The sequence below is a fragment of the Salvia miltiorrhiza genome, chromosome 8 (assembly GCF_028751815.1).
Source record: "Salvia miltiorrhiza cultivar Shanhuang (shh) chromosome 8, IMPLAD_Smil_shh, whole genome shotgun sequence".
NCBI classification, from domain to species: domain Eukaryota; kingdom Viridiplantae; phylum Streptophyta; class Magnoliopsida; order Lamiales; family Lamiaceae; genus Salvia; species Salvia miltiorrhiza.
This window is the reverse complement of record NC_080394.1, coordinates 32,407,800-32,433,069: the sequence shown is the minus strand read 5'-3', so window position 1 is coordinate 32,433,069 and position 25,270 is coordinate 32,407,800. Positions and strand designations below refer to the sequence as shown.

Sequence of the window (25,270 nt, the reverse complement as noted above, 5' to 3'; positions counted from 1 at the left end):
GGTGAAAAATTATTAGACTACAATTATTCACAATCGGTTGTCAAAAATTGTAACTAAAAGACAAAAAAATTGTAAAAACAAAAGGACAAAATAAAAAAATAATGAATAACATGTCATGTGCATAGTGCACACTGCACAGACCAACCTTAAACACCTTAAACAATCAATTCTCTCGCTTATCATCATGACATGTTAATTATAAAAAATATATATAACAATATAATAGTATAATAAAATATATTTTAGGTTGAAGTAGGTTATTGATAAAATATAATAGAAAATATTTTTTTATTAAAAGATTACCTCCAGCGAGAGAATTCATGATTGGCAACAACCGAGGGAGGAGAGGCAACGGACTTATAGCAGCGATGTGAACACCTTTAATTCCCCCTTGGATATGCAGCAGCCGAGCATGGAGATGCAGCAGCAGTAGGTGAAGTTTTCTGATCAGCTGCAGCAGGTGACGCCCGATCAGCAGCAGCAGCAGGTGAAGTCTCCAGATCAGCAGCAGCAGATGAAGTTTCCTGATCAGCAGCAGCAGGTTATGTCTCAGCAGCAACAGCAGGTGAATGCCGATCAGCAGCAGCAGAGGACGCCCGATCAGCAGCCTCAGCATCAGTCCGATGCTAAGATCGCAGTCGATGATCAGAACGCAGTGGCTAAACAACAGGATCAGGGGACGACTTTGGATAGTCGGCGAACGACGGGTTTGGCTTTTGAAAATCAAATAAGAGTTCAGAGAGTTACCTCTTTGGCTTTGCAAAATTCTTTGGAGCAACCTAAGAGGCCGAGATGAAGACCTCCCAAGTCGGAGCAAATTCGTAAGCCTTTTGTGGAAAATAGTATTAAAGGACGCTTAAGGAAGCCTCCGGAGGTGCCCAATGCCAGATCTGAACAGATTATTCAAAATAAGCTCAAAGCTTCCTTTGATGCAGGCAATAATCCTAGAGATTATGTGGTGGATAGAAGCGGATCTTCCAGTGCTAGATCTATGAGCAACATCGCGTCGCAAAGTTGGGCGGATGAAGTGGAAGCGGGGAATAACCCCGCCTTCTTTTCTTAACCTCGTGAATGTTATTGCTTGGAACGTCCGGGGTATGACGGACGAGTCTAAGCGCCTCCTTTGGGTGCACTGTCGTACTTTTTCTCCTATTATTGTGGGTATTATTGAGCCGAAGGCGAATATCAGAAATTCTAACCACAATTATTGGTCTTCTCTTAATTTGGTCCCTGCTTTTCAGAATGAGCGGCACGACAGGTGCTCGAACATTTGGGTTTTACATCATCCTGACGTGGCGTTCAGATTGGTTTTTTCTTCGGAGCAGACGGTCATTGCGGATTGTCATTGGAACTCTTTTGATTTCTGGGTTGCGATTGTTCACGGTGCCTCTACTCATGTCGAGAGGAGGTCTTTGTGGGCGGATCTCATTAATTTTACTGCTGACAGCATGGTGATTTTAGGGGATTTTAATGCTGTTAAAGGTGCCCACGAGAGGATCAGTAGTTGTATGCCTAGTCAGGCTTCTTGCAGAGAGTTCTGTGACTTTATTGATGACACTGGTTTTATTGAGTCGGCTACTTCTGGGCTTCGGTTTACTTGGTCTGGTCGACGTTTTATGCCTCGACATGTGGAGTCTTTTCTTGATCGTGCTTTATACTCGGAGTTGTTTTCTTCTTTGTGGCATTCTGTTCATACTCTGAACCTGGCTAGATTGACTTCTGACCACTCTCCGATTGTGTTTCAGTGCAGTTTACCGCCCCAAACCAGACATAGGTTTTTCAGATTTTTAAACATGTGGGCGATGCATCCGACTTTCCATGCTTTGGTGGAGGATTCTTGGAGACAAGATACTGGGGTCCTGTGTCCGATTTATAAGGTTATGTTTAAGCTTAAACGGCTTAAGAAGGAGCTGAAGATTTGGAACAAGAACGTTTTTGGTAACGTTGATGCGTTGGTGGATGACACTCAGAGGGAGTTGATGGATATCCAGATGAGTATTTCGCTTCATGGTTATACGGATGAGTTGTTTGACAAGGAGGTTCAAGCCCAGGCTAAAATTAATGTTGCCTTGTCTCGCAAAAATTGTTTGCTTCAGCAAAAAAGCCGAGTGCCGTGGCTTACGGATGGGGACAGGAACATTGCTTTTTTTCATGCTACACTACGCTATAAGCACAAGCCTAGGGAGATATCACATTTTATGATTGATGGGACCAGAGAATCGAACCAGGAACGAATCGGTGGGCATATTGTGGATTATTTCACTACTCTTTTTACTGAGGATAGTGGCTCTGATGTTGGTATTGAGGCGATTGAGGCTGTTATTGACCCTGTTATTTCTGATGATCATAATGCGGTTCTTTCGGCTTCTCCTTCGGAGGAGGAGATTACAGCTGCTGTTTTTAGCATGGATGCTGATAGCTCGCCTGGACCTGATGGTTTTTCTGGGAAGTTTTTTCAGGTTTGTTGGGATATTATTAAGCATGATGTTTGGGCGGCGGTTCGTATTTTTTTTCTAAGATCTTACCTTCCGTCGGGATGCAATTCCAGCACTCTCATTCTCATTCCGAAGAAAGAGAATGTCATTTCTGTTTCTGACCTTAGGCCAATTGTTCTTTCCAATTTCTTGTTCAAGATTATCTCGAAGGTGTTGGGCAATAAGGCTCACCGGGATTGCAGCGCTTTATGTTTCTCAGAATCAATTTGGGTTTATTAGCGGTCGTTCGATTCATAATTGCATTCTGATGGGATCTGAAGGTTTTAACTGTTTGAAACGTACGGGCAGAGGGCAGAATATAGCCTGCAAAATTGACATCCGCAAAGCCTTCGATACTCTTCGTTGGGGTTTTCTGTTGAATGTTCTTAAGGTTATGGGGTTTGATGGGAGATTTATTGTTTGGATCAAGATCATTCTTACTTCTGCCCGGCTCTTCATTCTTTATAATGGGAAGCTTTATGGTTACTTTGGTTGTTCGCGCGGTGTGAGGCAGGGGGACCCTCTCTCTCCTATTCTTTTTGGGATTGCTGAGGATGTTCTGAGTGCTCTCTTTCGCAACTGTGTTATTTCTGGTCATCTTACTCCCATGTCTATGACTCGTTCGCAGCCTTTTCCCACCCATCTTCTTTACGCGGATGATATTCTGGTCTTCTGTAAAGCCTCTGTTCGGAATGCAAGGACGATTAAGAAGATTCTTGATTACTACAGTTGGATTTCTGGGCAAACTTGTAGCAGTGAAAAGTCTCATATTTACTTTTCTGCTAAAGTTCATGCTGTAACTCAGCGTTCTGTTCTGAGAGATTTGAACTTTGTGAAGGGAGTGGCTCCCTTTACGTATCTGGGGGTTTCGATATTTGATGGGCGTGTCCGTGCTTCTTATTTCAGGCCGATTCATGACCGGATTTTAGCAAAGTTTTCCAGATGGTGTGGGCGTCTTCTTTCTATGGCTGGTCGTCTTTGTCTGGTTAAATCGGTCATTCAGAGTTCTATCACGCACTCTATGATGGTGTATAAATGGCCCCGATCCTTATTGAAAGATTTGGATGAGAAATGCCGCAATTTTATCTGGACGGGTGATGTTAGAAAGACACCTTCTTGTTCGGTGAGCTGGAACCGTGTTTGTGCCATCAAGGAGGAGGGAGGGCTCGGTATCCGGTCATTTTCTTTAATGAACAAGTGTTTCTTGATGAAAATGGCGTGGAAGCTTATTTGTGGCAAGAGCTTCGGGTTTTCGATTCCGCAGGAGAGATACTTGAATAATTTCCGACAGGTGAGATGTGATTCGATCTCGTCGTCTGTTTGGCTTGGTCTTAAGGAAGAGGTGAGCGATCTGGTTGACAATTCCTACAGCTATATTGGTGATGGCACGGCTACGAACTTCTGGTGCGATGACTGGCTGAGTTACAGAATCTATGAGAAATGCAGGGTTCCTCATTATGTCCAAGATTTGCTTAGACATTCTGTTGCTGACTACTTCTATGATGGGGTGTGGCATTTCACCCAGGATTTTATTAATGCTTTCCCTGAGATTGTTGGTGATATTTTGGTGCTTCCTATTGGAGAGGATTCTGACACTTGTTACTGGAAGTCTTCTATTCATAGGTACGGTCACTGCTGCCCTTGCGTTTTCTAATCAATGCCATTGTTTTCCTCGTGTTAGCTGGGGTTCTTGGATCTGGAAGAATTATATTCCAGTTAGACGCTCTTTAGTCTGCTGGCGGATTCTCCATGATCGTCTTCCTACTTATGATCGCCTGATTAGATATGGTATGATCATGCCCTAATCACTGTGTTTTTTGTTTTTCCTCGGGTGAAACTATGGATCATGTTTTATGGTCTTGTGGCTGCGTTAGACCTATTTGGATCGAGTTCTTGAGTTGGTTTCATCTATCCGAGGCTGTTGATGCTGCTGATTTGCACAGTTTTTTGGTTAGGGCCTGGGGGTACAAGTTGAGTTCTCAGCTGGACAGTTTCTGGCGTGCTGGCATTATCACTATTCTTTGGGCGATTTGGACTCAGAGGAACTCTTGCATCTTTGATAACAAGCGGTTTGATCAAAGGCGGATCATACAAGTTGTCAAAGTCGCTTTTAAGGAGATGGAGAATAATTTTAGTCTTGGTCATATGAATAATTCTTGGAAAGATTATACTATTCTCAGATCTATTGGTGTTGCTACACGTGCTGCTCCTCCTCCGGATTTCATCGACGTACACTGGTGGCCTCCAGCGTCCCCTTGGATCAAAGTTAACACGGACGGCTCTGCGATGGGTGCTCCGGGAAATATTGCGGCTGGTGGAGTCTTCCGAGATAACTTTAATTGGGTCCGTGGCTGTTATCATTATAAGGGTGGCGTTGGTTTTGCCTTTGAAGCGGAGCTTCTTGCGGTAATTAGAGCCATTTTCATTGCTCATGATCGGGGATGGCTTCATTTATGGGTTGAGTCTGATTCTATGTACATTGTGCATCTGCTTGGGGAGCGTTCTACTGCGGTGCCTTGGCGTTTCATCGCATTATGGCGTAAGGTTCTTTGTCTCCTTCCTGCGTTTAAGCTTCAGATCTCTCACATTTATCGGGAAGGAAACAAAGTTGCTGATATTATGGCTAACTATAGTAGAGATGAAGGCTGGTGGCCTTATGCAATTGTGATGCCCCGCTCTTTTAAATACATATTAGAATAAATAGTTGCATTAATTACGATATTTCTTTTGCATATTTAATTATCACTTGAGATTTTTATATTAAGATAATATTATTTCAGCAAAAGTCGGTATAAGAGATACAGAGCTGCGATTTAATATTCAGCCATGAATCAAACCAATAATTAAAATTATTGGTTTGGTTACATGTTTGAGACTTTATTTTACCTATTGATGGATTCAATCAATATTATTAGAAATTCCAGGCTTATAACTGATTTTAAAAATCGTGTTACTTAGATCAAGTTGATAGAATTATAACTTGAGCATATGCGAATAATAATTTTATTTACTTCGCACTATATGAGTTAATATTAAGTCGTGAATTAATTCCGACTTTCAAGTATTAAATCCCTAGTCTGAGGATTTAATTTAGATAAATACGACGAGTATTTAATCATCGAGAATTGGAGAATTATTACAGAAACAAGTACGAACTATGAGAAATTAGATCACGATAAATAGTCGAATCACTACACTATTACACCAACCCCTCCAACATATATCATTACCACAACTATTCATCTTCAAAACTGCATTTTTCCGCAGTAAATCCTATCCAAATAGTCAAGATTTCAGCAAGGGAAAATCACGACAATATCCACAATTTTCACAGCTGCAATATCTTCCATGCAATCCATCACTCCCAAAAAGCCCCAATTTCAGGAGAAGATGATCACGCCGAGAGCAAAGTTTTCAAAGGCGGCTGAAGAAAATCTCAGCAATCTACAATTTTCAAAAGCTGCAGATTTCCATCGTGTGCAATCCAAAATCTTCAAAGGTTCTACAGTAATCTTCTCCAACTCCCTACAAAAATTTCCACCATTTTAAATTCCGTTGTCTACGGAATTCCTCTTCTAAACATCCAAAAGATTCAGCTCAAAACCAACAACTTTATTCAGTAAATTCTAAGGTACAGAGCTATTCTCTTGACAATATTCAGTGAAGCCAACAAGCTTCAAATCACAACTTTGCATATTTCTTAAGCTCAAGTGAGCTCCCTTCGCCGGCCCGTTTCTTCGCCGACCAGCCACTAGGCCGTGAACCGGGAATGTGTACTTGTTCCTCCATCTTCAGGCTACCAAATCCAACAATCGAAAGGCCGAAACCTTCTCTGTATTTTCCTGACCGAAGGCCGCAATATCCTTCGGCGGCCAACGTCGAATTCCCGACTTAGCAACCGGCCAACTTACGGCCTTCGTTTCACACCATCCTTACGACGAAAAAGGATTGAGAAACCACCTTTTTGTAGCCTGATCTACCTCGCACGAGGACAACTAAGTCGTAGACCTTCGCGGCTAAACACCATCGCGGAACGAGGACCGGAAAACCCCCGGCGAACAACTTCCATTAGTGCTCACTTGGATAGGGGTAAGTTGACGCCCTTGTTTCGATGCGTTCATGTTTCTATAATATTATGGGAAATTTCTAGGGTATATATGAGAGTGTGGTAAATATTCGTGCAAAGTTTCATGTTATTTGAACTTCGTTTACTACCCTTTTAAAATTCGAGAAATCTACTGCCCGTATCTGTTGAAACTGTCGTGAGGCAGATGATTAAGTTAACTATTTCAGTAACCATATGTTGATATTTAGCTCTCAAATTTTTATGGTATGAATTTATATGCGTTATCTATCTGCATATAAAATTTGAGGTCATTCCGGAAACGTTTGCTATTTTTCAAAAATCTGGACTTTCAGTTGGCAGAAACTGCCGAATCTGGTACGCGAAGGGAAAATCGCTATATCTCTTAAACTACTTGGAGTTTTGCAACATACTTTTTTTTAATTAAACTAGACTCAAAGAGGTTTCTATTGATGTAAAATTCGACTCCATACGAGTTCGGAGTAAAAGCAGTTTATTAGTTGAAGTTGAGTCTATACAGTTTTGTGGAGATTGAAATGATTCAAAATAATTCATATTAAGCATTTTAAAGTTTTATTGTTGATAAAATATCACTTTTAGTTTATAAATGAACTATTGAGATACATTAATATTTACTAAATATTTTGAGAAAGATTCCATGAGAATTTGTTGGTAGAATTATATTAGATGGAATAGTTGATAAATGAATAATATAAAATGGGATTTCCTACATCCTCAAAGGAACATGAAGTACTTCGATAAAGGAAGGACGATCGTATATGAGTTAGATACAATCGTTTAAGGAAATATGGGTAGTTAGAGAAGGAGTGAATAGTGATTCACTGCACTTGTTGTTATCTTTTCTATTATTCACTCGAGCACATGTTTTCGTGTTATCGAAGGTTCAAATAAACAAAAGCGCCTGAGTAACCTATCGCGCTAAGGAAAGAGAATCATTATCTTAAGTAGCAAAACACTGCAACCAGGTGGGCATTACTTTCATATATATCAAATGAGTTTAAATGTTACGTTCAAGCAAGTTATTTCATGACAAAATCTTTGAATTGAAGTTATTTCAAGTATTGTCTTGCCATAAAATGTTTCAATTTCAGTATGATATCTATCTGATATGGCTTTGCCAGTTATCATGTAATCGAATTCGGGTCCTGAGCAGTTGATAGCTATCCTGCTAGGACTAGTGTACACCAGTGACCGTGAGTCATCTAGCGGGTTGGCCGGTCAAGTGACCGTGAGAGGTGGCCACCTCTCCGGCACATAGCTTCAGATATGATGGATTATGAGAACTTAGTCTGCAGACGAACTTTAAGAATCACAAATGAATTTAGTAAGCTTGGGCCTTTTTAGCGAAAAACCCCCTTGTTGTACTGTTTATGATGGCATGACAATTTACAACTTTACGAAGCATGTTATATTTCATTATAGGCTTATGTGCCCACTGAGTACCTTTGTACTCAGCCCTGCATGTATTTATAAATGTGCAGGTTGAGCAGTAGCCGATGGTGATGAAGTGACGAGCGGAGTCTTTTGTCTTATCCTTATGTATTAATGAACTCTGGGGATACATGTCTTCATACATGTAATCAGAACCTTATTCCGCTGCGTACTTAGAAGTTTTATGTTATTTTGGCTAAGTCGGAGTTATCCGAATTTACTAGTTATTTGAGTCTATACGACTAAACCTCCGTTATATTATAGATACCCCTTTTGTTAAAAATGATGAAATGCGATCCTTCCTTGTTTGATTATCCCCTTTCTACCCCGCTTCTAATCTCCCTCCATTAGTCACGGTTTTCCCGGCTTAATTATCCTTAATTAGGGCCGGTCGTGACAGAGTGGTATCAGAGCAGTTTATTTGCTCTGAACCCTAGAGTTAACCAATTTTTCCTAGTATGATTACTGTATTAAAGAGTCAGTCGACAAAAGCTCAGCACTTCATCACACCGCCAAGCTCAACAAGAAAGAAAGCGGTAATGATATTCAAACATTGAAAAGTTCATATTTCATACAAATGTACTGATGCTTACATTCAAGATTATGCTTTATTGATTGATCAAATATCTCAATGAACTTAGATACGTTAAGAATGCATGATCACTGTTACGAGAAGAACAATACAAACTAGAAACTCAGTTATCTCTCACTATAATTATAGAGAAGAGTCAAGAAAGAGGAAGAAAATCGAATACCACTTGAGGAGATGCGAATATTCAATGAGAGAAATGCAATGAGATGAAAAGATGAGTGTCACGCACGAATCAGCGACATGAGCATAGTTCTTTATTCGGACCATTCATACGTGATAGAATACCGAACCAACTATGCCTTACCCGACAAAAACATACTTGAAACATTGCTCATAGCGATGCATGTGACCTATGCAATTAGCTAGCAGTTGTGTAATGTGCTAAGCCTCATTTCAAACCTTAGTTATCACCAGTTATGGCATGAAGAGAACCTTTATGATTTATGTTCAACCTTTAGAGTTAGACTCGCATCGGGTCATAACGCTTTGTTTAATGATGATATAGTATTGCGATTAGAACTTTCAGCTTGCAATTCCAGATGTACGGAACCTTTTACATTACCTATTACATTACACGGGACATGGTTGAGAACCCTTATTGATTATGATCACCTGCTACGAATCGGAAAGACGAGATGTGACATGGATACTAGCAGTTACCAACCATTATGATTGATAAAAGAAAAACCTATGCAAATGCATAAAATGGGATAAACTTCCAAGGATGGTTGCAAGTTAAATAAGAGCTTGAATCGTCAACAACGGTTCGACAATGGGGTTAAAGGATTGAGATTCTAATAAGACCCTAAGAGTATACTCAAGTTAAGTATACATACCTTAGTCTATCAAAGACATCGCCCCAATTACAACATCTCAGGTTAGACGATCAACATAGTGACCAGAATGAAGGCGTCGACTAAAGTCGTTCCATGACTTAGTATTATGTGTAGCGATCCATACTATATAAGATGCTCAGAGAAGCAAAATCTATTTCATTATGAAAGATGTTATGATTCAGAAGGTCCTTCACAAGAGCACGTTAGTGTTTCAATTTACATGGTCGCATTTCAAGCATTATGAGAAAAAAACACTCAATGCTAGAAGTACCATATTAAGATCGTTTAGATTGTTGAGTAAGTTTGAATAATGTTGAAAGGTCTTACTTCGCTCATAGAAGATTTTAGGAAAGGATGTTGATTATAGAAAATAGACTTCAATCTTGAGAATCTCTAGAACATTCTCAATGATAGATTTTAGATATTAAAAAGGAAGTGGAGATTTTATAACAGAGGTACCTTTTGCAGCTAGTGATCAAGACTTACCAAGTTCGGAAAAGTATTTCCGTGTGACTGAGAAGTAATTGTGTTGGACCTGGCCAGTCCACATGATCGATCATAATCTCAGTAGTCGTCATATATGGGTTTCTAAACCTTTATATTTTAACTTTTATCTGAAAAGCCAAACGGGTGCAGACTACCAGGTCATTTCATTTCGACCTTTTAGTCAATTCATTTCTACCCTATGGTCATTTATTTCCAAACGTCAGACAAACTTTTTTTTGAAACACTTTTCCTAATTGTCATTTATGATTCCAATCACTGTGATTTATTAGCCGTTAGCAGATTTCCTTTGACCTAAAGACAAAAAGGGTATCCACCAGATTATATCAGTCAGACACTTATGATTCAACCTAAAGGTTAAACACCTGAAGTAACTAGACCATCCCTTATGTGTTTAGTAGGATGTTATTCCAGAAATAATGATTGTTCTGATGTTTTTATATACCCCTATGTTGATTAGTACTAGCACTAAAACGTTGGTCCACCAGACGTAACGTGACTGAGTGCTTTTGCGATGACTATGCTAGAAAACCAGACTATCATGAGTAGGGCTTGAGTGGATCAACAGATCTAGATCCAGAAATTGATGTAAAATTTCTCATCAGGGCAACTTCCCATGCCTATTTAGCGATCTTATCGGTCATTTGCGACAGGCCACTCTTGCCACATTTTACGTACCTGTTAGCATGAGAAGGAGTATAAGCGAGTTTGAGAATCAAGAAACAGTGTTGAGAATTACTGATATGCATTAATGCACTGATGACTAATGCCAACTCATTTGAATGCCACCAAAATGAGGACATCCAAGAGGAGGGGGAGGGAATCCCCGAAATGAGGATAGAGGCCCGGAAGCAGGGCCAGAACCAGAACCAGAAATAGTTCCAACACTTGTGCAACCAGAAAGGCGAATTGATGAGTTATTCTTGCGCCAAAACCCACCTATTCAGGCTCTACATTTGCGAGAAATCCAAGCTCTGCCCCCACCACACCCTGGGCAACAGCAACAGATTCAGCAACCTCAGCATCAACAGATGCAATACCAACGCCTACAACATCAGCCTCAACAGCAACAACCGTTTCAACGACAGCCTCGACAACAGCTGCAAAACCAGCAGAGGCAGCACGGGCGACCTTATCACACTATGGCTTATGCTATGGGACAGAAGCAGCCTGAGAACAACCAGGAAAACCTGGCAGGTATGGGCATGCTACACAATACTCATGTAGTACTTTTATTTGATATAGGCGCATCACATACTTTCATTTCAAGCACATGTGTTGACACCTTAAGGCTTAAAACGGAAAGCGCCGATCAGGAGTTGAGTATAACATCACCCATAGCAGGGATCACGACAGTAGACCACATGTGCTTGAACCTAGAACTGAACATAGGGTCACTCACGATTGTAGTAAATAACTCGTATGTTATACCAATAAGAGACGTGGATATGATCCTAGGAATGGATTGGCTAGCTGAGAACTACGCCACCATCCTATGTAATGAAAGACGGATATCCTTTCGACCCCAGGAAGGGAACCAACACATTTCCACGGGACCAGTATGGAGAGACGAAATATGATCATCTCTGCCCTGCAAGCAACGAAAATAATGAAGAAGGGATACCCGACCTACCTCGTGTATCTGCACGGAGAACCAGGAGCTGAGGAGAACATAGAAGATGTAGCAATCGTTCGGGACTTTCCTGATGTATTTCTGGAGATCCTACCAGGACCACCACCGGATAGACAGATCAAGTTTACCATTGATTTGGAGCCCGGATCAGCTCCCATTTCAAAGGCACCATACCGAATGGCTCCGAAGGAGTTGGAAGAACTTAAGATACAACTTCAGGAACTTTTGGATTTAGGATTTATTAGACCGAGTGTGTCACCTTGGAGTGCTCTCGCACTCTTTGTGAAGAAGAAGGATGGCACATTGCGAGTGTGCATAGATTATAGAGAATTGAACAAAGTGACACTCAAGAACAAGTATCCTTTACCAAGGATAGACGATCTCTTCGACCAGCTCAAAGGAGCAACCGTATTCTCAAAGATAGACTTACGGTCTGGTTATCATCAGCTGAAGATTCGTCCAGAAGACGTACCTAAGACAGCTTTTCAAACTAGATATGGCTACTATGAGTTTGTGGTTGTGCCCTTCGGGCTAACCAATGCACCAGCCATGTTCATGGACCTAATGAATCGAGTGTTCTATCCGTACTTAGACAAATTTGTCTTGGTATTCATAGATGACATTCTGACATACTCAAAGAATGAGAAAGACCATGAGGAACATTTGAGGATTGCCCTACAAATATTGAGGACGAAGCGCCTTTATGCCAAATTCAGCAAGTGTGAGTTTTGGCTCAACGAAGTCACGTTCTTAGGGCATATTGTGTCATCAGAAGGGATTAAGGTAGACCCTGAGAAAGTGCAATCAGTACGTGAATGGAAATCGCCTACCAACCCCAATAAGATAAGAAGTTTCTTGGGATTGGCATGTTACTATCGAAGGATCACAGAAGGATTTTCCAAAATCGCAAGACCAATGACGCAGTTACTCAAGAAATGGATAAAGTATTCTTGGACAGAGGAATGCGAGAAAAGCTTCAAAGAACTCAAGGAAAGGTTGACCACCGCACCAGTATTAGCTGTTCCAATAGCCGACAAGAAATACGTGATCTATACAGACGTGTCCAAAAATGGACTTGGTTGCGTGCTAATGCAAGAAGGAAAGGTGATAGCGTACGCATCACGACAACTTAGGCCACACGAACTTAAATACTCGACTCATGATTTGGAGTTAGTTGTAGTGGTGCACGCACTAAAGATTTAGAGATACCACCTATATAGAGTTAGGTGTGAAATTTTCACGGACCACAAGAACCTGAGGTACTTTTTTTCGAGTAAAAGGACCTTAACATGCAACAAAGGAGATGGCACGAACTAGTGAAAGATTATGACTGTGGTATTAATTACCACCCGGGCAAGGCCAACGTAGTGGCCGATACATTGAGTCGTAAAACTCAATCTAAATTGGGATCTCTCGTCACCCGAGAGGAGGAGCTCATAAAGGAATTTAGAAAAATGAGCATAGAAGTGGTTAAACCACCGGGGACAACAGCAAGCGTTGTCGCGACAATACCTAACTTGAGGAAAATGATAGTAGAAGCACAAAGAAAGGACGAGAAAATGGAAAAGCTTCGAGAAGCAATAAGGAAATGAGACCTCAAGAACTACAAGGAAGTGACAGATAATGTTATCTTCTTTAAGGAAAGGATATGCATTCCCCACGACGATGAGTTTAAGGATAAAATCATGAGTGAAGCTCATGATACCCCTTATACTGCCCACCCAGGCAGCACTAAGATGTACCAAGATTTAAAGAAGCATTCTTGGTGGGAAGGCATGATAAGACCTAGCATGCCAACAAGTGAAAGCCTTACACCAAAGACCATATGGAAGTTACAACCATTGAAAATTCCGGAATGGAAATGGGAGCCCATTGCGATGGATTTTGTGACCAATTTACCCAAGACAAAGAGAGAAAACACCGCCATTTGGGGTAATAGTAGATCGACTTATGAAGTGTGCTCATTTCATACCTATACCGATCACATACGGGTCAGACAAGCTGGCCCAGTTATATGTTCGGGAGATCGTGCGCTTACACGGTGTGCTCGTGTCGATTACTTCAGACCGGTACTCAAAGTGCACATCTAGATTTTGGATAAGCTTATAGAGAGAATTAGACACGAGACTAAATTTCAGCACCGCCTTCCACCCGCAGACAGATGGGCAATCGGAAAGGACGATTCAGACCCTCGAAGATATGTTAAGGACAATGGTGTTAGACAGGGGCGGAAGTTGGGAAACGGTACTACCGTTAATCGAGTTTGCCTACAACAACAGTTACTAGACGACCATCGATATGGCGCCTTATGAGGCGTTGTATGGAAGAAAATACAGATCACCACTTTATTGGGATGAAGTGGGTGAAAAAAAAAAAAAAATTCTAGGACCGGATGCGGTCAATGAAATGATTGAGATAGTCCGCCAAATCAGTGGCCAAATAAAAGAGGCACAAGATAGACAAAAGTCGTACGCTGATGCGCATCGAACCGAGTTACATTTTGAAATAGGGGACAAGGTCTTCCTAAAGGTATCTCCCTCCAAGGGGATAACTAGGTTCGGTGTCAAAGGAAAGCTTAGACCCCGATTTGTAGGACCATATAAAATCCTAGAGATGATAGGTCCAGTAGCATACAGATTGGCGTTACCGCCAAACTTTGGAAACGTTCACAACGTCTTCCACGTGTCACAACTCAGAAAATACATTTTCGATCCAAAGCATGTGATCCACCAAGAAGAAATTATTCTTAGCCCAGACTTGAGCTATAAAGAAAGACCTGAAGCTATCTTAGATCGAAAAGTGCAACAACTCAGAAATAAATCAATCACCTCAGTAAAAGTTCTTTAGATGCACCATGCACAAGAAGAAACTACGTGGGAGCTCAAAGACAAGATGAGAGAAAAATACCCAGAGTTGTTTAACGAAGATATGCAAATTTCGGGACGAAATTTATTTTAAGGGGGGTAGTATGTGATGCCCCGCTCTTTTAAATACATATTAGAATAAATAGTTGCATTAATTACGATATTTCTTTTGCATATTTAATTATCACTTGAGATTTTTATATTAAGATAATATTATTTCAGCAAAAGTCGGTATAAGAGATACAGAGCTGCGATTTAATATTCAGCCATGAATCAAACCAATAATTAAATTTATTGGTTTAGTTACATGTTTGAGACTTTATTTCACCTATTGATGGATTCAATCAATATTATTAGAAATTCCAGGCTTATAACCGATTTTAAAAATCGTGTTAGTTAGATCAAGTTGATAGAATTATAACTTGAGCATATGCGAATAATAATTTTATTTACTTCGCACTATATGAGTTAATATTAAGTCGTGAATTAATTCCGACTTTCAAGTATTAAATCCCTAGTCTGAGGATTTAATTTAGATAAATACGACGAGTATTTAATCATCGAGAATTGGAGAATTATTACAGAAACAAGTACGAACTATGAGAAATTAGATCCCGATAAATAGTCGAATCACTACACTATTACACCAACCCCTCCAACATATATCATTACCACAACTATTCATCTTCAAAACTGCATTTTTCCGCAGTAAATCCTATCCAAATAGTCAAGATTTCAGCAAGGGAAAATCACGACAAGATCCACAATTTTCACAGCTGCAATATATTCCATGCAATCCATCACTCCCAAAAAGCCCCAATTTCAGGAGAAGATGATCACGCCGAGAGCAAAGTTTTCAAAGGCGGCTGAAGAAAATCTCAGCAATCTACAATTTTCAAAAGCTGCAGATTTCCATCGTGTGCAATCCAAAATCTTCAAAGGTTCTACAGTAATCTTCTCCAACTCCCTACAAAAATTTCCACCATTTTAAATTCCGTTGTCTACGGAATTCCTCTTCTAAACATCCAAAAGATTCAGCTCAAAACCAACAACTTTATTCAGCAAATTCTAAGGTACAGAGCTATTCTCTTGACAATATTCAGTGAAGCCAACAAGCTTCAAATCACAACTTTGCATATTTCTTAAGCTCAAGTGAGCTCCCTTCGCCGGCCCGTTTCTTCGCCGACCAGCCACTAGGCCGTGAACCAGGAATGTGTACTTGTTCCACCATCTTCAGGCTACCAAATCCAACAATCGAAAGGCCGAAACCTTCTCTGTATTTTCCTGACCGAAGGGCGCAATATCCTTCGGCGGCCAACGTCGAATTCCCGACTTAGCAACCGGCCAACTTACGGCCTTCGTTTCTCACCATCCTTACGACGAAAAAGGATCGAGAAACCACCTTTTTGTAGCCTGATCTACCTCGCACGAGGACAACTAAGTCGTAGACCTTCGCGGCTAAACACCATCGCGGAACGAGGACCGGAAAACCCCCGGCGAACAACTTCCATTAGTGCTCACTTGGACAGGGGTAAGTTGACGCCCTTGTTTCGATGCGTTCATGTTTCTATAATATTATGGGAAATTTCTAGGGTATATATGAGAGTGTGGTAAATATTCGTGCAAAGTTTCATGTTATTTGAACTTCGTTTACTACCCTTTTAAAATTCGAGAAATCTACTGCCCGTATCTGTTGAAACTGTCGTGAGGCAGATGATTAAGTTAAATATTTCAGTAACCATATGTTGATATTTAGCTCTCAAATTTTTATGGTATGAATTTATATGCGTTATCTATCTGCATATAAAATTTGAGGTCATTCCGGAAACGTTTGCTATTTTTCAAAAATCTGGACTTTCAGTTGGCAGAAACTGCCGAATCTGGTACGCGAAGGGAAAATCGCTATATCTCTTAAACTACTTGGAGTTTTGCAACATACTTTTTTTTAATTAAACTAGACTCAAAGAGGTTTCTATTGATGTAAAATTCGACTCCATACGAGTTCGGAGTAAAAGCAGTTTATTAGTTGAAGTTGAGTCTATACAGTTTTGTGGAGATTGAAATGATTCAAAATAATTCATATTAAGCATTTTAAAGTTTTATTGTTGATAAAATATCACTTTTAGTTTATAAATGAACTATTGAGATACATTAATATTTACTAAATATTTTGAGAAAGATTCCATGAGAATTTGTTGGTAGAATTATATTAGATGGAATAGTTGATAAATGAATAATATAAAATGGGATTTCCTACATCCTCAAAGGAACATGAAGTACTTCGATAAAGGAAGGACGATCGTATATGAGTTAGATACAATCGTTTAAGGAAATATGGGTAGTTAGAGAAGGAGTGAATAGTGATTCACTGCACTTGTTGTTATCTTTTCTATTATTCACTCGAGCACATGTTTTCGTGTTATCGAAGGTTCAAATAAACAAAAGCGCCTGAGTAACCTATCGCGCTAAGGAAAGAGAATCATTATCTTAAGTAGCAAAACACTGCAACCAGGTGGGCATTACTTTCATATATATCAAATGAGTTTAAATGTTACGTTCAAGCAAGTTATTTCATGACAAAATCTTTGAATTGAAGTTATTTCAAGTATTGTCTTGCCATAAAATGTTTCAATTTCAGTATGATATCTATCTGATATGGCTTTGCCAGTTATCATGTAATCGAATTCGGGTCCTGAGCAGTTGATAGCTATCCTGCTAGGACTAGTGTACACCAGTGACCGTGAGTCATCTAGCGGGTTGGCCGGTCAAGTGACCGTGAGAGGTGGCCACCTCTCCGGCACATAGCTTCAGATATGATGGATTATGAGAACTTAGTCTGCAGACGAACTTTAAGAATCACAAATGAATTTAGTAAGCTTGGGCCTTTTTAGCGAAAAAACCCCTTGTTGTACTGTTTATGATGGCATGACAATTTACAACTTTACGAAGCATGTTATATTTCATTATAGGCTTATGTGCCCACTGAGTACCTTTGTACTCAGCCCTGCATGTATTTATAAATGTGCAGGTTGAGCAGTAGCCGATGGTGATGAAGTGACGAGCGGAGTCTTTTGTCTTATCCTTATGTATTAATGAACTCTGGGGATACATGTCTTCATACATGTAATCAGAACCTTATTCCGCTGCGTACTTAGAAGTTTTATGTTATTTTGGCTAAGTCGGAGTTATCCGAATTTACTAGTTATTTGAGTCTATACGACTAAACCTCCGTTATATTATAGATATCCCTTTTGTTAAAAATGATGAAATGCGATCCTTCCTTGTTTGATTATCCCCTTTCTACCCCGCTTCTAATCTCCCTCCATTAGTCACGGTTTTCCCGGCTTAATTATCCTTAATTAGGGCCGGTCGTGACAGCAATTGAGGAGATTAAGGACGCTGTGAGGCTTGATATGGCAACTCACAGTCATATTCGTATGCGCTGATGGCTGGCGTTGGCGGTTGTTTGTGGGAATGTTCCATATAGGTCTTTTTCAGTTTTCTGGTGCGCTAGATACTGGGCCATATGGAGTCGGATTCCGTTGGTTGCGTCGTGTTTCAGACAGCGACAGGAGTTTTCTGGCAAGATCTTTGGTTTGGTCTTTGCTTCTGCCGTTTCCTTCGTTGATGATGGTGGAGCTGCCTTTTGGTTTGTTTGCTGCGGTTTTCTTTTCTGTTGCGTTTGTTCGTCTTCGAATTTGGTTCTTGTTCTTTCTTCTCTTTTTCGTGATGGTTTTTTCTTCTTTGCCCTCTGTGGCTCTGGTCTGCGTTTTTTGGTTTGGGAAACAAGCCGGGACTGCTTCAGGACAATGGTTAGGCCGGAGTTCTGGAAGCGGTTCCACTTCCGCTTGTTTCCCTCTTGTTGGTTTCGTCGTAGACGAGTACTCTTTTTCCTCTCTAAGGTTTTTCCCATTGGGTTTTCTTTAGAGAGGTTTTAATGAGGCTCGGCCCTTAGTCTGCTCTCTTGTGCTTTCAAGGGTTCTTAGGTTTTTTGCTTTCTTTCTTTAATAAAATCGCAATTTAATAAAAGATTAGGTTAAGATGGGTTGTTGATAAAGATCGTCTTATAATTAGTATTGAAAATTGTGAAAAGATGCAAAATAAGAATAATTAGGGTATTATTAGTGTTGGAGTAGTGTCCCAAAATGGATATGAAGTTATTTGGGGGACGATCCAAAAAAGAAAGATAGAAAATTATTTGGTGGACGAATGGAGTATATTGTTTAAGTGGTGGAGATTACTATAAGAGATTGAGACATGAATGGGTATTAAAATATATTTTAATTGAACTTAAAATTAATATGAGTATATAAAGTATAAACGAGAATAAATATAATTTATAACAGCTTATATTTATAAAATTAAATGAGTTCGTGTAACTAATCAAAATGGGGACGAGTATGAGTATATACATTTTAGACGGGTAAGAACATTTATCAACATGTCTTCGTGGAATTTTTTCATATTTTAATTACTTTGTTATTCAAGTCATTTGAGTATGAGTAACATACATTTTTTACGGGTACAAACGTTTTATCAACAAGTTTACATGATTTTTTTTATAATTATCTCTTAATTTTGTATATTGATGTTTATTCTTCAATATTCGAGTCTCTAATGAGATGGATAATCAATTATTGTGATAAGTTATATTTATAAATGTAAATATGTGTGAATATTTAATACAAGTTATTATATATTGTTGTGATGAGAACAAATTGTAAAATCGTTATTTGCATAGAAAATTCATTACTTTAATATAAATATTATTTTATTTATTATAATTATAAATATAAAATCCGTCGAACTTCGACGGATTACGCACTAGTAACTATTAAAGAGCTATAATCTTCTGAGAAATAGTTAGCATTTTATATTTGTGGGAATTATCACTTTTAGCCATTTTTCATAAAAACATAAGTTATATATCCCCTCCTTATGAAACATAAGTTAAACAACCCTTTTTAACTTAAAAGACTAGAGTGCCCTTTGACTTTTCAATACTTTTATTTCATACTTATATTATATTTTTATTTAAACTTTATATATAAATAAAACAATAGAAAATCAACAATTTTCTACCTTCTCATTCACGTCTGCAACGTAGTAATAGGGCTGGGATTTTTCACACCAAAGTGACGCTTGGAATTCACGTCCGCCAGCCGCCAAGTCATCGTCGGCGTCCACTCCAGTCGCCGTCAGCCACAGCCGCCAGCCGCAGCAACAGCCTCGCCGTCCAGCAGCAGAAGTCGCGGCGAACAGGAGCCAGCGAACGGCCGTCCGCGTCGCCGCCAGCAGCACCAGTCGGCGCCACCGATCGCCGCCGTCCGCGTCGCCGCCAGCAGCAGCAGTCGCGCCACCGATCGCCGTCGTCCACATCTCTCTCTATCTCGGGTCTCTCTTTTGCTCTCTCTCTCTCTCTCTCTCCACCAACCCATGAACCACCATTAATGTCCATCTACGAAAATAGCTATATGAAGCTATATCTTTTGTAGGGAACAAATTACTTTTGAAATACATACTTGATTGAGTGAATGTAATATAAATGAAGCCACCTTTTACTTAATTTCTTGGAAGAGAGTAGTTGAAGAGAGTTGTTGGAGACATACTTCAAATTCATGCAAAGAAGGAAGAAGAAAACTATGAAAAAAGCTCTTTCGTTTTTCCTCAAGAAGTCGTTCAAAGTTGTATAAAATAGAAGCAAATACTCCCTCTTAGTGCACTATTCTCGTAAGAATTTACAAAGGTACGTAAAAAATCTTTTTCTTGATGATATATTGAAAAACCTAGGGTTGTTCTTCAGTACTCGGTCGTGTACTCGGTCTTGTACTCGATCGTGTACTCGATCGAGTTCTTTTATTCGATAGGAGTCACATGACGAATATATGATTTGTTAATGACAAAAAGGTTTTAGTATTTGATGACATGCAAATACCTTTCCAAAATTATGATTATAAAGTAGTTAAAAAAGGTTTATCGTGATAATATTGAAAAAAAAATAGGGTTTTTCTTCACTACTCGGTCGTGTACTCGATCGTGTACTCGATCGAGATTCTTCATTACTCGATAGAAGCCACGTGACGAATACATGATTCGCTAATAAAAAAAGGTTTTAGTATTTCATAAATGAAAGTACCTTTACAAAAGCATGATTATAAAACAATGTTTATTGTGATAATATTGGAAAAATTTCGTGTTGCTCTTCACTACTCGGTGGTGTACACGATCGAGTTTTTGATTACTTGATGACAATTTGTTTAATTTGATTTTGTGTTGTAATATCAATCATTGGTAGACTGTAACTACTCGATGGTGTACTCGATTGAGTTCACCACTCGAGTACACGATCGAGTAGACGATCGAGTACTCAATCGTGTACACGATCGAGTACTCCATCGAGTAGTTACTAGAAACTGTTTCTCTTGTTTTTTTTTATTCGTTGATGCTAAATAGTTGTATTTTCTATCTAATATAATTACAGATGTCGTCGTGGCAACGTATTATTATACGACACAGTGGTCGTTAGCATGGAACGGAGTATGTAAATGGAGATACTGTTGCCGTATTCATGGTAGTGGATCAGATCAGTCGTGATCGTCTTATGCATCAGATTAGGGATGCTATGTGTCGTTCGTCGAGTGCAGATTTATTGGTGTTTTACTTGACAGGAAACACTGACGGCGAAAGATTGAAGGTTTCTTTGCAAAGTGATACAGATTTATTTCGCTTACTTTATGAGCAAAAGGACAATCCAATGGTTTACGTCACCATTAGAGATGAATATTCTTTACCCAATGTAAATGTGAACGTCGCAGGCAGCAGCTCGGCGCCCCTACATGACACAACGCCACATTCTGAATCAGGTGAGACAATGTTATTTTGTGTTGTGTTATGTTTAATTGTTGCTATCTCGATGGAGTCACCAATCATTGGTGGACTGCCCACTACTCGATGGTGTACTCTATCGAGTACTCCATCGAGTACTCGATCGAGTACACCATCGAGTACTCCATCGAGTAGTTACTAGAAACAGTTTCTCTTATTTTTTTTATTCGTTGATGCTAAATAGTTATATTTTCTATCTAATTTAATCACAGATACTCCAGACGAAGAGTTCGATGCTTCAGACGAAGATGAGGAAGCTAATTGTCGTGCTGATTTGCTTCAGAGTATGCAAACTGAAGATAACGCTTGGATGCGTTAGCCACCACAGAAAAACTTCTCGTCTGATGATCAGGCTAACCGAGAGGATCCTGACGGTGTAGAGCGTATACAGCGCAATTGGATTATTTCCGGTTCCAGAACTTGATAGTGTGCCAACACTAGGATGGGAAGAAGTTCTTGCACCAGACATTGGAAGCCTTGTAAAGGATGCCTTATTTCGGTCCAAGAATGAGTTGATTGTTGTTGTAGGAATCTATCACATGGAAAATCGAGTGGAATATGCCACCCAACGTTCTAGCAAGACACGTTTGGCATTCGTATGCAAGCATAGCGAAGATTGTTCGTTTAAGATGCGTGCCAAGAAGGGTGAATCAATGTGGAGGATTACAAATCTGACGTTGGATCATAGTTGCTATACGGACTTGGATTGAAGGGTTGCAAGACAGGTGACTGCAAAAGTTGCAGCTAGTTATTTTGCTCGCAGATTGGTTGCAGAGGGGTGTGTTTTGAGGCCGAAGGAGATGGTCGATGAGATGCTTCGATTACACTGGGATTAAAATGATGTATAGCCTTGCTTTGCGAACTCGAAGCTTAGCTATAGACATGACATATGGCGACTTCGAAAAGTCATATCAGAGGATCCCGTCGTATCTGTACTTGTTGAAGGAGCGTAACCCTGGGACTATATATGACTATCAAACGACTCATGAAGATGTGTTCCTCCACATGTTTGTTGCCCTTGGTCAGTGTATTCGTGCATTTGAAAGCTCTCTACGGCCGATTATTGTAGTAGATGGGACCCATCTGAAGGGAAGAAATAGAGGCCGTATTATTTGTTGCTGTCACGAAGGACGGGAACGAAAAAATCTTTCCTCTTGCAATTGGTTTGGGTCCGATAGAGAACGATGAATCTTGGACATGGTTTCTCTCTAACCTGCGTAGGTGCTACAATCCTCCTGAAGGTCTCATGATTGTGTCCGACCAGCATAAGAGTATCCAAAATGCTATTGGGTCTGTATATCCAAATGCAGCGCATGGATTGTGTTATCACCACTTGCATAAAAATTTGACACGAATTGGCAAGGAAGCATTAATCCACTTCAAGAATGCGGCATATGCTTATCGAGTTGAAGGTTTTGAAAAATTCTTTTCGGAGTTGGAGTTGCAAAGCCATAGCGCTCATACGAGACTTTTCCTTATTGGGGTTGAGAGGTGGGCTAGGTCGAGAAGTCCAGTACCTAGGTATAGTTTCATGACATCTAATGCTTTCGAGGTCTTGAATTCTCGTCTACTGTGGGCAAGACGGCTTCCAGTATCCTCATTGCTTGAGACTTTTCGCACTATTGTGGAAAAATGGTTTGATGAGAGACGGGCCAGTGCTATGTCCAGACAACATGAGTTGACAGAGGCGGCTTACAACAAGCTGGCGGTGCAAGTCGAACTCAGTCATCACCTAAGAGTGTATGAAACCACTACACATATTTATAAGGTCGAAGAGGAAAAAAGAATTCACCAAGTTGACCTTGTGAGTCGTACATGCGAATGTCGTGAGTTTGATGAGGATAAGATTCCATGTCGTCATGCTGTTGCCGCTATTAGGTAAGTTATCACTATTTCTTCATGTTTTTTTTTATTTAATATTATTATCCTTTGTGTGACATTAATATTTTTGTTACAGACGTGCCGGATTAAATGTGTATGATTTTGTTAGTGGCTATTTCAAAACAAGCAACTTAATCGAGACTTATGAAGCTCCTATTAGAGGTATCCCACATCCCGATGAGTGGAATGTTCCCTCAGAGATCTCATCAATCGTCGTCCACGCCCCGGCTCACATCCGTCAATCCGGACGTCCGAGTATGAGTCGTTCTAGGACTGCATTTGAGGAGGAGTCGATAAGAAGATGAAAACAGGTGTGTGGAAGGTGTAAGGAAAGTGGTCACAACAGGCGCGTTTGCACAGCCCCTACCCCAATAAGTGGCATCAATTTGAATGAACCTCCGGAAGAGAATGAACCTCCGGAAGAAAATGAACCTCCAGAAGAAAATGAACCTCCGGAAGAATCAACCACAAATCAAAAAGGGCAAGAAAGACGTCGACGAGCCAAGAAATGTAGTGTTTGTCGTAGTTCGGATCACAACAAATCAAAATGTCCGGAGCGCACAGACCAAAACAATTCATGAGGCCTACTTCATAAGACTATGTCACTTTTTTTATCCTCGTAGGGTATGATTAGCATATTGGATTGATGGTTATTGGTTTTATAAATTTGTTGGTGGGATTTTGCTATATGTCTGTCAACTACTCGATCGAGTACTCGTTGGAGTACTCGATGGAGTACACGATGGAGAACACGATCGACGATCGAGTACTCCATCGTGTACTCCATCGAGTACTCCATTAATGGTAAACAAATCACACCCCCTGTTATATAATATCCAAATACACTCCCGTTGACGTTATAAACAAGGAATGTGGGTTGAAATCACAATAATTGATAAAAAATCACCATCGTTCTTCACTACTCGGTCGAGTACTCGATGGTGAACGCCATCGAGTACTCCATCGAGTAGTGAAGAACGATCTTCAATTTTGCTATTTCTCTCGTGAATTTTAATGATACGAAGCGTTCTCTCGCTCTTAACTAATGCGTTTATGCTAAATATGGTGAAAAATATAAGTATTAAGTGTATTTTACTATGGCACTAGAGTAAATGATTGAAGTGTAGAATATCCACTTCATAAGACATAGTGTGGACTTTTATGTTCAAACTTAGGATATATGCCACGTGTTCATCGATTATCACACCCCATGTTATATAATATCCAAATACACTCCCGTTGACGTTATAAACAAGGAATGTGGGTTGAAATCACAATAATTGATAAAAAATCACCAACGTTCTTCACTACTCGGTCGAGTACTCGATGGTGAACGCCATCGAGTACTCCATCGAGTAGTGAAGAACGATCTTCAATTTTGCTATTTCTCTCGTGAATTTTAATGATACGAAGCGTTCCCTCGCTCTTAACTAATGCGTTTATGATGAATATGGTGAAAAATATAAGTATTAAGTGTATTTTACTATGGCACTAGAGTAAATGATTGAAGTGTAGAATATCCACTTCATAAGATATAGTGTGGACTTTTATGTTCAAACTTAGGATATATGCCACGTGTTCATCGATTATCACACCCCATGTTATATAATATCCAAATACACTCCCGTTGACGTTATAAACAAGGAATGTGGGTTGAAATCACAATAATTGATAAAAAAAATCACCATCGTTCTTCACTACTCGGTCGAGTACTCGATGGTGAACGCCATCGAGTACTCCATCGAGTAGTGAAGAACGATCTTCAATTATGCTAAATATGTTGAACCAACCACAAATCATAAAATGTAATAATCAACTAAATTATGAAATCGTCAAATATTATAGTCAACCACAAATCAACTAAAACTAAAATCAAAATAGTTCAATTTTCAAACAAAACATCTAAAAGAGTAATCTAATCACATGTCAAATGAAATATTCTGGATCCTACAATCCACCTGTACTTAATAATATAGGCTACATCTATTGGTTGTCCCTTATGATCATTGAGGCTGCAAATGAGACGATCCACATACATGCATGAGTATGGACCACAACTAGTCGA

General features: G+C 39.7%; 2 protein-coding genes across 2 annotated transcripts; both read left to right on the top strand.

Annotated features, from left to right (window-relative positions):
• The first annotated feature begins 514 nt into the window (after positions 1-514).
• On the top strand, positions 515-4,279 carry LOC130998342 (uncharacterized). Its single transcript, XM_057923768.1, has 4 exons — positions 515-742; positions 1,242-2,459; positions 2,695-4,097; positions 4,156-4,279. Exons 1-4 carry the CDS (start codon positions 515-517, stop codon positions 4,277-4,279), a joined length of 2,973 nt encoding a protein of 990 aa, XP_057779751.1.
• A 17,927-nt stretch (positions 4,280-22,206) lies between these two features.
• LOC130998341 (uncharacterized) lies at positions 22,207-23,510 on the top strand. Its single transcript, XM_057923767.1, has 3 exons — positions 22,207-22,331; positions 22,546-23,202; positions 23,282-23,510. Exons 1-3 carry the CDS (start codon positions 22,207-22,209, stop codon positions 23,508-23,510), a joined length of 1,011 nt encoding a protein of 336 aa, XP_057779750.1.
• The last annotated feature ends 1,760 nt before the right edge of the window (positions 23,511-25,270 follow it).

Excerpts from the sequence above, each read along its gene's own strand:
- LOC130998342 (XM_057923768.1), top strand. The coding sequence starts at position 515 with ATGAAGTTTCCTGATCAGCAGCAGCAGGTTATGTCTCAGCAGCAACAG. Across the intron at positions 743-1,241 it reads ATCAAATAAGAGTTCAGAGA|AATGAGCGGCACGACAGGTG; the intron begins GTTACCTCTTTG and ends CCTGCTTTTCAG. Across the intron at positions 4,098-4,155 it reads TGGAAGTCTTCTATTCATAG|CTGGGGTTCTTGGATCTGGA; the intron begins GTACGGTCACTG and ends TCCTCGTGTTAG.
- LOC130998341 (XM_057923767.1), top strand. The coding sequence starts at position 22,207 with ATGACATATGGCGACTTCGAAAAGTCATATCAGAGGATCCCGTCGTAT. Across the intron at positions 22,332-22,545 it reads GAAGATGTGTTCCTCCACAT|GTGCTACAATCCTCCTGAAG; the intron begins GTTTGTTGCCCT and ends TAACCTGCGTAG. Across the intron at positions 23,203-23,281 it reads CATGCTGTTGCCGCTATTAG|ACGTGCCGGATTAAATGTGT; the intron begins GTAAGTTATCAC and ends TTTTTGTTACAG.